This window comes from Tachyglossus aculeatus, chromosome 11, assembly GCF_015852505.1.
Source record: "Tachyglossus aculeatus isolate mTacAcu1 chromosome 11, mTacAcu1.pri, whole genome shotgun sequence".
NCBI lineage: Eukaryota > Metazoa > Chordata > Mammalia > Monotremata > Tachyglossidae > Tachyglossus > Tachyglossus aculeatus.
This window is the reverse complement of record NC_052076.1, coordinates 31,950,997-31,967,918: the sequence shown is the minus strand read 5'-3', so window position 1 is coordinate 31,967,918 and position 16,922 is coordinate 31,950,997. Positions and strand designations below refer to the sequence as shown.

General features: G+C 51.7%; 1 protein-coding gene across 1 annotated transcript; it reads right to left on the bottom strand.

Annotated features, from left to right (window-relative positions):
* Positions 1–700: 700 nt before the first annotated feature.
* On the bottom strand, positions 701–16,234 carry LOC119935048 (protein piccolo-like). The gene is made up of 9 exons (XM_038754682.1): positions 16,148–16,234; positions 8,563–8,705; positions 7,984–8,110; positions 7,594–7,741; positions 7,372–7,494; positions 5,674–5,878; positions 1,986–2,082; positions 1,041–1,198; positions 701–944 (listed from the first exon to the last, which is right to left on the bottom strand). Exons 3-9 carry the CDS (start codon positions 8,056–8,058, stop codon positions 722–724), a joined length of 1,029 nt encoding a protein of 342 aa, XP_038610610.1. The 5' UTR covers positions 8,059–8,110; positions 8,563–8,705; positions 16,148–16,234; the 3' UTR covers positions 701–721.
* Positions 16,235–16,922: the final 688 nt, after the last annotated feature.

Sequence of the window (16,922 nt, the reverse complement as noted above, 5' to 3'; positions counted from 1 at the left end):
CCCTATTGATGAGCAGCACCCTCACCCCATGGAGGGAGACTTACAGCTGGTCTCCCGACCCCAAGTGCTCAGAATGGGCTCTGAAGCCCGGGCGGGGCACCGTCCCGATGGGACCTCCTGCGAAGCCTGCTTCAAAGCAATTTTACTACGGCCGTGTGGTCTGTGACAGATCTCGCTGGCTCATTTCTCTCTCCGGAGGGTGGCTTGGGGCACGCGGAAGTTGAATAGAGAGCCTTCTCCTTGAGGGCTCTCTGTCGCTGGCATCTTTCCTGTGGGAAAGCTGATACCTGAAGCCCCAGCGGCCCCCCTCCCTACCTCCGTGCTGTAAGACTGGTTCCACCCGGAGCGTGTGCTCTGTGAGCCCCAGGAGTGAGAGGAGGAAGAGGAGTGGTACAGCCTGGGTCCTCCTTTCTTAATGGTATTAAACCACTTACTATGTGCCAAGCAGTGTACTAAGCACTAGGGTAGATCCAGGATAATCCTTGGACTGAAGCGCGATTCTCCATTCTGCTCCCCCCTCCCCACCCCGCACCAGGGACGGGGGCCAGAGAGCAGGGCTGAGGGGGCACTGCTTCTCCGAACTTGCCGGCAGGGAGACCGGGGTCGTGGGGCCTGGTGCCGTGCCGCGCCGTGTGCCCGGGAGCCCGGCGGTGGCGAGCGGGGAGGGAAGAATGAGGACTGGCTCACCGCGGCTGCCGGAAACCTCCCGAGTGCTTGGGTTTTAATTGGTTGGGGAGCCGCCCCAGCTGGAATGGCGGGAAGGGGCCCGTTGGGGGAGCGGGCCGCCCGCTAAGGGCCGCCCCTCTCTCCTTGCAGGGGGCTGGGCCGGGGGGCAGGCGCCTTGGGGTGTATCAGGCCGGGGCGATGATGGAAATGGGCTTCTCTGTTGCTCCTGCTGCCAGGACACGTAAGCCTGCATCAAGCTGGAGGGCTGCTGGGTCGTCCTGTTGGGAGCATCGGATGGGTCGGGGGTGAAGGTCGCCCCTCCCCTCATCCCGCCTCACATCCGCCTTCGTTCCCCCCGTCCTCCCCGCCGGTACCTGAAGTTCTTCCTGTGCACGGCGGAGAAGGTCTGCTCTCCCTCACTGCCCGCGTGGACCGGCGGGGCCTGGCTTGACATCGTTCCTTCATTCATCTTAGCCCCAAGACTACTCTGCATGGTGGGCCGGTGGTTTAATGGAACCTGAATGCCCGCCGCCTGGGTACAGGAGGGGTGTGGGGGAGAGGGCGGGGCTGGAGTTGGTCAGCTGCCGGGGTCGCAGTGGCACCTTCTCTGTGGGTGCACCCTCTGACACTCCTGCCCCTCTCCTTACCTCCCCAACCCATGGCCAGCAGTGAGCAAGAGGGTGGGGGAAGGTGTTCCTGGGTGAGGGTCTCAATCAATCAATCAATCAATCGTATTTATTGAGCGCTTACTGTGTGCAGAGCACTGTACTAAGCGCTTAATCTCCATCCCAGGAAAGGCTCTCAGGTCTCCAGCTCGTTTCTTCACAGATGGCCTCTCTCCCTCTCCTCCTCCCTGCCACCCCAGATAGCGGGCAACCCATTGCCTCCCCTTTCTACTTTTTGAATCTGGATGGAGCGCTTGAGGCCCAGAGAGGGTAAGTGTGTTCTTCAAGATTAACCAGCCTGCAGGGACGGGGCCAGGGCCAGATTCACAGGCCAGAGGGTGGGCCGTTTGATTCCAGTGTGGCAGATGTGGCCACCAAGCAGATACCCTTACCTAGGGTTGGGTGGTGGTCCCATGCTGGGGGGTCTCTGGGTTGGATATGGAGCTGGGCACCCCATCCCTGGAAGCATTGCTGGTGTGTGGTAGTGTCTTGGGACTGGGTTCCAGAGCAGGGGGATGGGGGGGATAGCTGGGAGAGGACGAGGGGCAGTGGCACCCCTCAAATAGCGGTCTTCCCCCTGACCCCACCGAGGATTCAGATGCGTGTGTGGAAGGCTGGAAGTTGCTCGACTCAACCGTCGCCGGGGTGGCTTACCTTGGTCACCGCGTTCTCGTCAAACCCAGCCATCCCCTGGCACCCCGGCTCACCCGGCCAGATTGGCCAGCAATTGCAGGAAGTTTGGGAGTCCATGCTGGGGAGAAGGAGGGACCGGCAGTCAGATCAGGATGCGGGGCGGACTCCCCTGCGCGTCCGCTGGGCGCTTACTGGACGTAGGCTATAGAGCTCCAGCTCGGAGCCTCCGGGGTGGGAGTAGAGGGGATTCAATCAATCAATCAATCAATCGTATTTATTGAGCGCATACTATGTGCAGAGCACTGTACTAAATGCTTGGGAAGTACAAATTGGCAACACATAGAGACAGTCCCTACCCAACAGTGGGCTCACAGTCTAAAAGGGGGAGACAGAGAACAGAACCAAACATACCAACAAAATAAAATAAATAGGATAGAAATGTACAAGTAAAATAAATAAATAAATAAATAGAGTAATAAATATGTACAACCATATATACATATATACAGGTGCTGTGGGGAAGGGAAGGAGGTAAGATGGGGGGATGGAGAGGGGGACGAGGGGGAGAGGAAGGAAGGGGCTCAGTCTGGGAAGGCCTCCTGGAGGAGGTGAGCTCTCAGCAGGGCCTTGAAGGGAGGGATTCCTTGTAACTCACGAGACTCCGGCTCTCAGGGCCTAGACCCCTTGCAGATAAGCACCAGCCTGCTTTAGCGTGGCTCAGTGGAAGGAGCCCGGGCTCGGGAGCCAGAGGTCATGGGTTCTAATCCCGGCTCCGCCACTTAGCTGTCATCATCATCAATCGTATTTATTGAGCGCTTACTGTGTGCAGAGCACAGTACTAAGCGCTTGGGAAGTACAAGTTGGCAACATAAAGAGACACTCCCTACCCAACAATGGGCTCACAGTCTAACAATGACCTAACAGTGACCTCGGGCAAGTCACTTCACCCCCAGCGCTTAGAACAGTGCTTTGCACATAGTGAGCGCTTCATAAATTTATTTTACTTGTACCTATCTATTCTATTTATTTTATTTTGTTAGTATGTTTGGTTTTGTTCTCTATCTCCCCCTTTTAGACCATGAGCCCGCTGTTGGGTAGGGACTGTCTCTATATGTTGCCAATTTGTGCTTCCCAAGCGCTTGGTACAGTGCTCTGCACACAGTAAGCGCTCAATACGATTGATGATGATGATGATAAATGCCGTTATTATTATTATTCTTCTCTGGGCCTCACCTCATCTGTAAAACGGGGATTAAAACTGTGAGCCCCCCGTGGGACAACCTGATCACCTTGTACTCCCCGCTGGCGCTTAGAACAGTGATTCTCACATAGTATGTGCTTAACAAATGTCATTATTATTATTATTATTTTCTCTGACTCGTTTTTTTTTACGGATTTTCAGGCCGGACTAACTTGAGAGTGGAAGGTCTCCACCCAGATTTCGTTGGGCGGGAGGAGACATTGAGCTTTCCGCCGCTAGAGGGCGACACTCCCCCCCTTTTCTCCAAAGTGGATTTTCAGCCTCTAGTACGTCATTTAAAAAAAATTACAAAATAATAATAATGGCGTTTATTAAAAGATTACTATGTGCAAAGCACTGTTCTAAGCACTGGGGGGGATACAAGGCGATCACGTTGTCCCACATGGTGCTCACAGTCTCAATCCCCATTTTCCAGATGAGGTAACTGAGGCTCAGAGAAGTTAAGTGACTTGCCCGAGGTCACACAGCAGACATGGGGGGGGGGGGAGCTGGGATTGGAACCCAGGTCCTCCTGAAATATGCGATGTTTTGGAACCGGCGCTTGGAGAAAACTCTCCAGAAAGAAACTGAATTTTCCTTTCCAGTCTCCTCCGTCAGCCGGGAAAGCGAAGCTAAAGACCGATCCCCTGATGATTGTGGTATTAGGAGCTTGCTGGGTGCCAAACGCCATACTGAGGCGCTGGGGTAAATACAAATAGTTGTTTCCCGCACGAGGCCCACAGCATGAAAAGGAGGGAGATGAGGACTTCAATCCCCATTTTGCAGAAGAGGGAACTGAGGCACAGAGAAGTTGTGACTCGCCCAAGGTCGCACAGCAAACAAGTGGCATACTGGGATTTGAATCCAGGGCCTCTGACCCTCAGGCCCGTGCTCTGGTCCACTAGGCCCCACTGCTTCCCTAGCAGTGCTCTTTTACTGGAGGTAGGAAGGAAGTGCTTGGCACATGTAAGCGCTTAACAAATGCCATTATTATTATTATTAAGGAGGGACACAGAGAGAGAAGAACTCATTTTCCATTTCTGGCTCTTGCTGGCAGGAGACAGTGAGGCAGAAGGCCTGCTCTTTGGTCTGATAGTATTTTTGAATGCTATCAGAGAAGCAGCGTGGCTCAGTGGAAAGAGCCCGGGCTTTGGAGTCAGAGGTCATGGGTTCAAATCCCGGCTCCGCCATTTGTCGGCTGTGTGTGACTTTGGGCAAGTCACTCAACTTCTCTGGGCCTCAGTTACCTCATCTGTAAAATGGGGATGAAGACTGTGAGCCCCACTTGGGACAACCTGATCACCTTGTAACCTCCCCAGTGCTTAGAACAGTGCTTTGCACATAGTAAGCGCTTAATAAATGTCATTATTATTATTATTTTTGGACACAGATGACCTCAACTCTCCCCAGCACAAGCTTGTTATGGGCAGGGAACATGTCCGGTAATCCTGCTGTCTTGTTTTCTCCCAAGTGGTTAGTACAATGCTCTGCATACACTGAGTGACCAATAAATACCACTGATCGGTCAAGAAAAAAGAGAAAAGAGCCAAAGGGAACCGGAGCGATTGAAGAGAGGAGCTAGTTAATCAGGGAAGACTTTCTGGGAGAGAGAGGGTTTTTTGTTGGCTTACTTTGTTTCTGGTTTTTTTGCAGTGTTGCCAAAAAATGGGACAGGGGAAGGGTGTCCCAAGGTGGGGAGAAGAGGATGGGTGTGAGCCCGCTGTTGGATAGGGATTGTCTCTGTGTTGCCGACTTGTACTTCCCAAGCGCTTAGTACAGTGCTCTGCACACAGTAAGCGCTCAATAAATACGATTGATTTGGCTCAAACATGGGAGAGGCATGGGTAGAGGTGAGAAGTGAGTTGGGCAGGGCACAGAGCGGAGGTGCCCACTCCACAGGGGCAAATGGGACCTCCTTTCCCCCGAACTTTCTGATTTGGGCTCGCTCAGCCCAGCTCTCTGATGAGATAGGAGAGTTTCCAAAATGGTGACCCTCTGAAGTTTGTTCTTTCCCAAACTCATCCCCACCCTCTAAAGCCCCTACCCCCTTTTCACTCCCACATTTCCTGTTGGGTAGGGACCATCTCTATATGGTGCCAACTTGTACTTCCCAAGCGCTCGGTCCAGTGCTCTGCACACAGTAAGCGCTCAATAAATACGATTGAATGAATTTCCAGTGGAAAGTCTGCATCTTTTGCGCAGAGCACGCAGGGACGTAGCAGGAGATGAGGTCTGGGGCGGATCGCCTCCTGACCTTTCTCTTTCTCCTCGTCTCCGCTGCCCCCAGCTCTCCCCTGCCCCCCACAACCCCTGATTTCCAGGAAGGCAGGGCAGAGAGAAGGAAAAGATGCTGTTTTCTCCCTCCCCGTGTCCTCCCATCGCCTGCAGATATGGCCAGGGGCCTAGAGTTGGCTGGTCAGGCTCCTGGAGGCTAGGGCAGGACATTTTCTCGTGTGAGCAGGGACCCACCTGTTCCCCCAGTGGGGACCGAGGTTGTCGGGGGGTGGCAGGCGGCTGGGGGCCGGGAAGTCTTTCTGGTAGATCGTGATGCAGTCCATGGGGGCTCGGGGACCCAGGATCTCGCTTTGGCCCCAGTTCGGGGCCTGAGACTTGGGGGGCCCGACGGTCTGGGGCTGGAAAGACAGCTGGTGGGTGGTACACATGTCATGTTCGCCTGCCGGAAGAAGACCACAAGGAGAGGGTGGCAGGGTGGGTCAGTTGTCAGAGGCAGAAGGACGTGGGTTCTAATCCCGGTTCTGCGACTTGTCTGCTGTGTGACCTTGGGTAAGTCACTTAACTTCTCTGCGCCTCAGTTACCTCATCTGTAAAAGGGAGATAAAGACCGGGAGCCCGACATGGGACAACCTGATTATCTTGCATGTACCCCAGTGCTTAGAACAGTGCTTGCCTCATAGTACGCACTTAAATACAATCATTATTATTATTATTATTATTATCCCCCAGTGCTTAGTATGGTGCCTGAAGCACTGAACAAATACCACAATTATTATGATTATATCAGGTCCTCGGCTTCCAATTACTTCCAATTGCGCAGCACTGAACTAAGTGCTTGGGAGAGTACAGTACAACAGAGTTGGTTTTTTTAAATGGTACTTGATGAGCGGTTACTACATGTCAAACACTATTCTAAGCACCAGGGTAGGTACAAGTTAGTTAGGACAGACATAGTCCCTCTCCTGCACGAGGCTCACAGTTCAAATAAGAGGGAGAACAGGTATTTCATCCCCCTGCTATGGGTGAGATTCATTCAATCGTATTTATTGAGCGCGTACTGTGTGCAGAACACTGTATTAAGCGCTTGGGAAGTACAAGTTGGCAACATATAGAGATGGTCCCTACCCAACAGTGGGCTCACAGTCTAGAAGGATAATCGAAGCAGTGACCCACTTTGTTTTTCCCCACTCCCAGCCCCACAGCTCTAATGTACATATCTGTCATTTATTTATATTAATGTCTGTCTCCGCTCCTTTAACTTGTAAACTTGTTGTGGTCAGGGAATGTGTTTAATGTTGTACTGTACTCCCCAAAGGGCTTAATACAGTGCTCTACACACAGTAAGTGCTCAATAAATACTGGACTGTGAGCCCATTTCTAGACTGTGAGCCCGTTGATGGGTAGGGACCATCTCTATATGTTGCCGACTTGTTTTTCCCAAGTGCTTACTACCACTACTACTAATTATTATAATAATGGCGGCATTTGTTAAGCACTTACTATGTGCCAAGCACTGTTCTAAGCGCTGGGGGAGATACAAGCTAATCAGGTTGTCCCACGTGGGGCTCCCAGTCTTCATCCCCATTTTACAGATGAGGGAACTGAGGCCCAGAGAAGTAAAGTGACAGTGCTCGGCACACAGTAAGCGCTCCCTAAGTACAGTTGAATGAATGAATGAATATTGAATGAGTAAATGAATGAACGTGACTTACCCAGGGTCACCCGGCAAGCAGTCGGCAGGGCCGGGATTTAGAACCCAGGTCCTCCAACTCCCAGGCCCGGGCCCTTTTCCACTAGGCCATGCTGCCCATAGTGAGCTTGCCATTTAGACTTCCCCTTCCGTGGAGCGGACCCCCAGCTCCTTCTGGTGTAAGGACGGGGGTTGGGGTGGGAAGGGGTTGGGAGAGCGGGTGAGGGGAAGGGGGAGCTGACCTTGGAAAGCTAGATTAGATGCCAGGCTCTTTGGGGGGACTGGCTGCACCTCTTGCGTCTTGCAGTGGTCTTTCTGGCTTGTGGCTTCCAGCTCCGCATTCTTGTTGGGGGACAGGAGCTTCCCTGGCGGGGTGGGTTGGAGGGTTGGACCAGTTGGGCCAGGGTCAATGTAGGGACCCTTCCTTTCCCCCCTCCTTCCCCACCCCGTGGCCCGGACCGTACCTGCCTCGGAGGGCTTCTCGCCGTAGAAGATGGGGGGCTCCGCGTTCCAGGGCTGGAAGGAGTCCCGGTGGGTCGTGGTGGGTGTGGAACTGGCCCTCTGGGACTTCGGACCGTAGAGGAGGTCCCGGAGGGTCTCACGGGGCTTGACCTACAGGAGGGGCCTGCGTCTCGGAGGAAGGGCCTCAACTCCCCACCATCCCTTCCCCCTAACCCCCACCAAGAGGGCCCTCCAGCAACCCACCCCCACCTGCCGTGCACCCCCTTTGGGGGCTGGCCCAGCCGATCCCTCTCTCCCAGTTACCAAGACGACCGCCTGCCGGGCCCTTAGCTGGGGGGAGTCTCTAGGTGGGCTCTGAGGGGGTCTCTTGCCCCCCTCAGCCTAGGGCTTACCGATTCCCGCACCCCGACCCTCTCAGGGGCCGCCTGGGAGCTGGACATCTTTTGCGGGGTGGTATTGAAGGCCATGCCCGGGAGCTTGGGTGGCGGCAGCAGGAGGAGCGGGATCTTCTGTGGCTGTCTGAAGTAGAGAGGTGGCGGGGTTTGCGGGATGGGGAGAGAAGGGGAGAGCTGTAATTCCCGTCATGAGGAGCAATGCCCACCCAGCCCTTCTCGGGGCCCCTCGAACCCCATTCCGGATGAGAGTAATAATAATAATACTTGTTAAGTGCTTACTGTGTGACAGGCACTGCACTAGGCGCTGGGGTTGTTACAAGGTAATCGGGTTGGACCCAGTCCCTGTCCCCCATAGGGCTCACGGTCTTAATCCTCGTTTGACAGTTGAAGAAACTGAGGCTTAGAGAAGTTAAGCCCAAGGTCACCCAGCTGACAGGCCCCCCCTCCCCAAGCAACCACCTTCCCCAGGGTGGTGGGATCAGGCCCATGGTAAGTGGTGACCCCTCAATGACACACAAAACTCCTAAGGTCCAACCCACCCAGCTCTGGCACATTCTGCACCAGGGCAGTGCTTACTGCTTTCTGCCGGGGAATGAGTGGATGCCCTCCTGGCTGCTTATTGCCAGGGAGCGCTTGAATGGTCTGGTGATGAGATGGAGAACAGGTCCGCGATGCCCTCTGGCCCTCCACCTGGTGTAGTTCTGCCCGTGCTGTGCCTCCTGAGGGGGCAGAGAGACAGGGTGGCAGGAATTTGGGGGGCTGGTTGCTAGGAATCCTAGTTCCTCCCCCTGGCATGCCAGGACAGTAATTTGTGCCAAATGGTTTCCAGTTGAAATGGGTTGTGTGTGTTGAGGGATGGTTTCCAGTTGGGTTGAAATGGGGTGTGTGTGTTGAGGGATGGGATGGGGAGCACTCGGAGCAGAGGAAAGGACCAGAGGATACAGGGCTGGGCCCAACCCCTGACTTCTAATCCCGGCTTCGCTCGTCTACTGGGTGACCTTGGACAAGACCTTAGAGAAGCAGCGTGGCTCGGTGGAAAAGAGCACAGGCTTTGGAGTCGGAGGTCATGGTTTCAAATCCCGGCTCTTCCAATTGTCAGCTGTGTGACTTTGGGCAAGTCACTTCACTTCTCTGTGCCTCAGTTACCTCATCTGTAAAATGGGGATGTGAGCCCCCCTTGGGACAACCTGATCATCTTGTGACCTCCCCAGCGCTTAGAATAGTGTTTTGCACATAGTTATCGCTTACTAAATGCCATTATTATTGTCACTTCATTTCTCTGTGCCTCGGTTACCTCATCTGTAAAATGGGGATTACGACTGTGAGCACCATGTGTGACGGGGACTATGTCCAACCCACTTTGCCTGTGTCCAGCCCAGTGCTTAGTACAGTGCCTGGCACACAGTAAGTGCTTAACAAATACCACAGTTATTATTATTATTATTATTATGTGGAGGACAGGGTGGTTCTGACCTTAGGAACAGAGGTGGGTAGAGAGCACCAGGGCCTCATGTTGCTATGTCGGCGGGTAATCTGAAGGAGTAGCCATTTGATGGAGGGCGTTGGGTGAGATTTTGTTCTTTAATGATAATTTTTTATAGTATTAAGCACTTACTGTGTGCCAGGTACTGTATTAAATGCTAGGATAAATACAAGATAATCGGGTTGGAAACAGCCCATGTCCCACTTGGGGCTCACAGTTTAACTCTCCATTTTACAGATGAGGTAACTGAGGCACAGAAAAGTGAAGCGACTTGCCCGAGGTCAAATAGCAGACAATCAATCAACCAATCGTATTTATTGAGCGCTTACTATGTGCAGAGCACTGTACTAAGCGCTTGGGAAGTACAAATTGGCAACACATAGAGACAGTCCCTACCCAACAGTGGGCTCACAGTCTAAAAGTGGACAAGTGGACAAGTGGACAAGCTAGGATATATATATATATATATATATATATATATATATAAATCGTATTTATTGAGCGCTTACTGTGTGCAGAGCACTGTACTAAGCGCTTGGGAAGTACAAGTTGGCAACGTATAGAGACAGTCCCTACCCAACAGTGGGCTCAGATCCTCTGACTCCCGTGCTCCTCAGCGTGACTTGGAGAAGAGGAACAGAAAGGGCATTCCAGCTTGGGGGAATGGTGTGGGAGCTGGGAGAGGCCGCCTCAGAGCAAGCCTGGCCCATGGAGGGACTTGGAGGTGGGGCGAGAGGGAGAGAAATGGGGTGGCATCTGGATTCCCGGGATGGGAGACGCTGGGACCGGCCCCATCTCTCCCTGGCCAGGATGGAGCTGAGATCTGGCGCCTTACGGCCTCCATGGTGCCAGATTGGCCTGCCCACCCAGGGCCATTTGGATTGTGAAAGCGGTGGCCGGGTGGGGAGAGACAGGATTTTCAGCCACCAATTAGGAAGACCCTTCATCAGAGTGAGAACTCCCAGTGGGCTTCAGTCATTTCAAATCAATCAATCAATCAATCAATCGTATTTATTGAGCGCTTACTGTGTGCAGGGCACTGTACTAAGCGCTTGGGAAGTACAAGTTGGCAACATCTAGAGACAGCCCCTACCCAACAGTGGGCTCACAGTCTAAAAGGGGGAGACGGAGAACAAAACCAAACATACTAACAAAATAAAATAAATAGAATAGATATGTACAAGTAAAATAAATAGAGTAATAAATATGTACAAACATATACACATATATACAGGTGCTGTGGGGAAGGGAAGGAGGTAAGATGAGGGGGATGGAGGGGGGAGAGGAAGGAAGGGGCTCAGTCTGGGAAGGCCTCCTGGAGGAGGTGAGCTCTCAGTAGGGCCTTGAAGGGAGGAAGAGAGCTAGCTAGCTAGCTAGAAAGCTAGAAAGCTAATGAACTTTGATCCCCTGAAATCTAGGACTCCTCCGCTCAGTACTTACTGTACATATCCATAATTTATTTATATTGGTGTCTGAACAGTGCTTGGCACATAGTAAATGCTTAACAAATACCATAATCATTATTATTATTATTATGTCTGTCCCTCTAAACTGTAAGCTCACTGTGGGCAGGGAACGTGTGTAAGAATTCTGTTATATTGTACTCTCCTAAGCACTTGGTCTGGTGTTCTGCGCACAGTAAGCCTTCAGTCAATACCACTGATTGATTGAATAATAATAGTAATAGCGGTATTTAAGTTCTTTCTTTGAGCCAAGCACTGTATTAAGTGCTGGGTTATATAAAATATCAGGTCGGACACAGTCCCTGTCACACATGGGATTCACAGTCTACATAGGATAGAGGACAAATATTGAAAGCCCGTTTTACAGAATAGGAAACTGAGGCCCAGTGACTTGCCCAAGGTCACACAAATAAGTGATGGAGCCAGGATTGACCCCCAGATCCTCTGACTCCCAGGGCCGAGCTCTTTCTCTTTTCTAAATCATATTTAAGTGCTCATTATGTGCCAGGCACTGTATTAAGTGCTGGGGTAGATACAAGTTAGGTTGGACACAGTCCCTGTCCTACATAGAGCTCACAGTCTTAATCCCTATTTTGCGGATGAGGTAACTAAGGCCCAGAGAAGTTAAATGACTTGCTCAAGGTCATACAGCAGACAAGTGGTAGAGTTGGGATTAGAACCCGAGTCCTTCCGACTTCAGGCCTGTGCTCTTTCCACATGGCCACTCTCTGCTTCTTCTCGAGGATGTGGCCACGTGGAAACACTTGCTCTGCCAGAGTGGTTCTGACTCTTCCTTCTCTGTGGGGCTCTGCACAGGTCAATCAATCAATCAATGGTATTTATTGAGCACTTCCTATGTGCAGAGCACTGTACTAAGTACTTGGGAGACTACAAGAGAGCAGAATTGGTAGACGTGATCCACCACGAACCCCCCAGACCTCTACAAGAGGGGCTGTCGGCCTCTCTTGCTTCTCGCCTCCCTTGTCCCTAACCTTGTCTGAGGGTCCCCGGATGCTCTGAGCCGGCCCGGTCTCTCCCCATCTCTTTGGAATGTCTCTGCCGCCCTGTTCCTTCCCATCTTTTGACCTCTCTCTCCTCCCTGGCTCTGCGGTAACCATGGTGATGGCCCTGACTGCCTTTCTGTTTCACTGGCTGCTTGTCCATCTCTCTCTCTTCTCATCCTTGGCCCTGGTCCTGTCACCCCCTTCTCTCCCTCCCCCTCGTCTTCCCCCTTTCATCCTCTTCACCTAGTCCTCTCCGTCCTCCCCTCATCCTCCTCATCATTGTGGTCCTCCCCACCTCATCTCCCCATCCCTCCTCTCTTCATCCCTCCTCTCCTGGTCCCCCATCTTCCCTCTTTGTCCCCCCTCTTCTTTCCCCCTCCTCCCCACCACCCCCTTCCTCATCCCCCATATTCCCCACCCCTTCCTCCTCGTCATCCTTCCCTTCCCGTCATCCCATCCCCCTTCTTGTTCCCCCCTTTTCCCTCCCTCATCCCCTGCCCCACTCCCTGTCCCCCCCTCCTCATCCCCCCCATCCATTTACTGAACTCCTGCTGTGTGCAGAGCAACGCACTAAGACTTGGAAACAGATACTAGAAATCAAAGATTCAGTTCTGCCTCTCTGGGTCCGCCACCCAGTGTCTGAATCCTTTGTCTACTTCTCTAGATCTCTCTGTCATCATCATCATCATCATCAATCGTATTTATTGAGCGCTTACTATGTGCAGAGCACTGTACTAAGCGCTTGGGAAGTACAAATTGGCAACATATAGAGACAGTCCCTACCCAACAGTGGGCTCACAGTCTCTCTTTTTTGGCCCCGACTCCTCTCTCTCTGGGGCTTTGGACTTTTTTCTGCCTCTCTGTCCGTCTCTTTGACTGTTTCTCTCTCTCTGTCTTTGCATCTCTAGGTCTCTGTCCTCATCCCTGTGTGTCTGCCCTGTCAATCTGTTTCATTGTCCTAGTGATTGTTTATCTCTGTATCTCTGTCCCTGTCTCTGCAGATCGCAGTCTCTGGGAATACTCCTCCCTCTAGGCTAGTCCCTGACTGGTGGCCAGTTTTGGACTGGCCTGTCCATTGTTCAGCTGGTCTCTGCCCTGTCCAGAGCAGATAATAATAATGATGGTATTTGTTAAGCACTTACTATGTTGCCAACTTGCACTTCCCAAGCGCTTAGTACAGTGTTCTGCACACACTAAGCACTCAATAAATACGATTGATTGATTGATGTGCCAACCACTGTTCTAAGCACTCGGGCAGATACAAGGTTATGAGTTTGTCCCACGTGGGGCTCACAGTCTTCATCCTCATAATAATAATAATAATAATAATAATAATGGCATTTGTCAAGTGCTTACTATGTGCAAAGCACTGTTCTAAGCGCTGGGGGGATATAACATGATCAGGTTCTCCCACGTGGGGCTCACAGTCAATCCCCATTTACAGATGAGGTAACTGAGGCTCAGATAAGTTAAGTTACTTGCCCAAGGTCACACAACAGACATGTGGCGGAGCTGGGATTCGAACCCATGACCTCTGACTCCAAAGCCCGGGCTCTTTCCACTGAGCCACGCTGCTTCTTACAGATGAGGTAACTGAGGCACAGAGAAGTCAAATGACTTGCCCAAAGTCACACAGCTGACAAGTGGCAGAGGCGGGTTTAGAACCCGTGACCCCCGACTCCCAAGCCCGTGCTCTTCCACGAAGACACGGCCTTGTCCGGCTTTCTCTCTGGTAGTTTTAAGTCCCCCATCTTTGATTCCCGCGGTTGGGCAGGAGCACCGGAGGTTTTAGGGGATGTGGGGAGGGGGTTGTTGCAAAGACTCGGGTGGGGAGGAAGGGTCGGGGATCTCCCGGGAGAAACAAACACGTTAGATTGGGCAAGCCCTGGAGAACTTCCACAAAACGGTGCACATGATGTCACTGTGCGTGAGGAGCAGTGTGGCCAAGTGGAAAGATCCTGGGCCTGGGAGTAGAAGGACCTTGGTTCTAGTCCCTGCTCTGCCACTTGCCTGCTGTGTGACCTTGGGCAAGTCACTCACTTCTCTGGGCCTCAGTTACCTCATCTGTTTAATGGGGATTAAGACCGTGAGCCCCATGTGGGACAGGGACTGTGTCTAACCTGATTTGCTCTTATCCACCCCAGCGCTTAGTACAGTGCCTGGCATATAGTAAGCCCTTAACAAATACCACAGTTGTTATTGTTGTCTTACATGCTGTGACCTTGGACAAGTCACTTCACTTCTCTTGCCTCAGTTTCCTCATGTACAAAATAGGGATTCACTCCCTGTTCTCCTTCCTACTTAGACTGTGAGCCCCACGTGGGACCTGATGATCTTGTATCTTGTTCCTTAAGAAAAGTCACTTAACTTCTCTGTGCCTCAGTTCCCTCGTCTGTAAAACGGGGATTAAAACTGCGAGCCCCCTGTGGGACAACCTGATCACCTTGTAGCCTTCCCAGTGCTTAGAACAGTGCTTTGCACTGTTTATCTATTCTATTTATTTTATTTTGTTAGTATGTTTGGTGTTGTTCTCTGTCTCCCCCTTTCAGACTGTGAGCCCACTGTTGGGTAGGGACTGTCTCTATATGTTGCCATCTTGTACTTCCCAAGCGCTTAGTACAGTGCTCTGCACACAGTAAGTGCTCAATAAATACGATTGATTGATTGATTGATTTGCACATGGTAAGCGCTTAATGAATACCATTATTATTATTATTATTATTGTTACCCCAGTGCTTAGTACAGTGCTTGACACATAAGAGGGCTTAACAGATCCTACAGTTATGATTATTATTATTGCTATCTATCACCCTACAGAACCAGCCTAGCTTCTCCAATGCCACAAGTGTCTCCTTGCCCGGAGTACCCCACTGAAGGATACTGAGCCCCAGTGCTGTCTCTAAGTCCCGTTGCCCACCCTGTCCCCCTGCCCCAGAGTGGGCAGCGGTGTGGAATCACCCCCTACCCCCTTCCTGGGGCTCCGGACAGGAGAGGGTCATCGGCTGCGTCTGGAGCTGACAGATTCTGCTTACTGTTATAGTGCAGTCTCCCAAATGCTTACTATAATGTTCTGCACACAGTAAATACTCAGTAATCATGATTGATTGAATGAATGAATGAAGATTCTCCCCCGGGGGCTAGAAGCCTAGTGAGCTTCCCGGCTCTGCCCTTTTTTTTAGTTAAATGGTATTAAGTGTTTGCTATATGCCACATCCTGTACTAAGTGCTGGGATAAATAATAATAATAATGATGATGGCATTTATTATGCGCTTACTATGTGCAAAGCCCTGTTCTAAGCACTGGGGAGGTTATAAAGTGATCAGGTTGTCCCACGTGGGGCTCACAGTCTTAATCCCCATTTTACAGATGAGGTAACTGAGGCACAGAGAAGTTAAGTGACTTGTCCAAAGCCACACAGCTGACAAGTGGAGGAGCCGGAATTTGAACCCATGACCTCTGACTCCAAAGCCTGGGCTCTTTCCACTGAGCCACGCTGCTTACTCCAATACAAGCTAATTGTAAATACAAGCTAATCGGGTTGGACACAGTCCCTGTCCCACACGGGGCTCATTTTACAGATGAGGGAACTGAGGCCCAGAGAATAATAATAATAACAATAATCACTGTGGTACTTGTTAAGCGCGTACTCTGTGCCAAGCGCTGGGGTAGATACAAGCAAATCGGGTTGGACACAGTCCCTCTCCCTCATGGGGCTCATAGTCTCAATCCCCATTTTACAGATCATCATCATCATCATCATCATCATCAATCGTATTTATTGAGCGCTTACTATGTGCAGAGCACTGTATTAAGCGCTTGGGAAGTACAAATTGGCAACATATAGAGACAGTCCCTACCCAACAGTGGGCTCACAGTCTAAAAGGGGGAGACAGAGAACAAAACCAAACATACTAACAAAATAAAATAGATGAGGTAACTGAGGCCTAGAGAAGTAAAGCGACTTGCCCAAGGTCACACAGCAGGCACGTGGCAAAGCGGGGATTAGAACCCACAACCTTCTTACACTCAGGCCTTTGCTCTATCCACTGTGCCAGAAGTGAAGCAACTTGTCTAAGGCCGCACAGCAGACGAGTAGGAGAGTCAGGATTAGAACCTTGGTCCTTCTGACTCTGCCCTGGGGCAGCAGGATTACGGGAAGGGAGAAAGTGGGTCCCCGAGGGGTTGGCCTGGGTCCCCCCTCCCTTCTGACCTTGGCATCAGTCCGTACTCACGTTCCTGGTCGCGGCGACCGGCACTGGCTCCTCTCCCTGGAGGTCTCTGGAGGTGGTGGTTGGAAAGCCAGGCAGCCCCTTACCTGAGGGCAAGATTCTGGAGCCTAGGGCAAGGGTGCCAATGGTTACCATGGCAATCACCAGGGTAACCACTTTGTCAATGCCTGGGGTTGGGGGGCACAAAGGGAGGGTTGGAATGGGGGGGGGGGGGAGGGGGCTGCTGGGGGTGAAAGGGACCCAAGGATTTGGTTTGGAAGCTGGTAGCAGCAGCAGTTTAGCAGTTTATTGAGCACCTGCTAAATGGTGTGCACTGTGTGAGGCATCTGGGGAAGTGCAAGAAAAGTAGAAAGCGTGCTCCCTGCCCTTGAGGAGCTTAAGATCTAATGGGAGAGACGGGCAGACCTAGACGGTATACATCCCGTAAGAGCGGGAGAAAAACAAAACTAAGCCAAAAAGAATAAATGAAGGAAGAAATGGCTGAAATAACATATATACGTACACCAAAATTCCAGAGTGATATGGGGGGTGAAATGAGCAGAAACGGAGGGATTAATCAGGGAAGGCCTCCGGAGGTAGAGGTTTCTAAGGTGACTTGGAAGACAATCGACTCTCCCTTCCACTCTCTTTTCCCACAGCACCCCAGCTTGGACTCTTCATTCCTCTCAAGCCAGTTTATTTGCTGGGCTGCCTTCTCATTTCTTGCACCTCCGACCCATTCCCACTGCCCAGGACTCCCTGCCACTTTAAATCTCC

What these genes read in the sequence shown, in the direction of transcription:
- LOC119935048 (XM_038754682.1), bottom strand. Translation starts at nt 8,058, where the DNA reads ATGGCCTTCAATACCACCCCGCAAAAGATGTCCAGCTCCCAGGCGGCC. An exon ending in GGTCCCCACTGGGGGAACAG is followed by an intron (nt 2,083 to 5,673) that starts GTGGGTCCCTGC and finishes CCTTCTCCCCAG; the next exon opens with CATGGACTCCCAAACTTCCT. An exon ending in GTGCACAGGAAGAACTTCAG is followed by an intron (nt 945 to 1,040) that starts GTACCGGCGGGG and finishes TGCTCCCAACAG; the next exon opens with GACGACCCAGCAGCCCTCCA.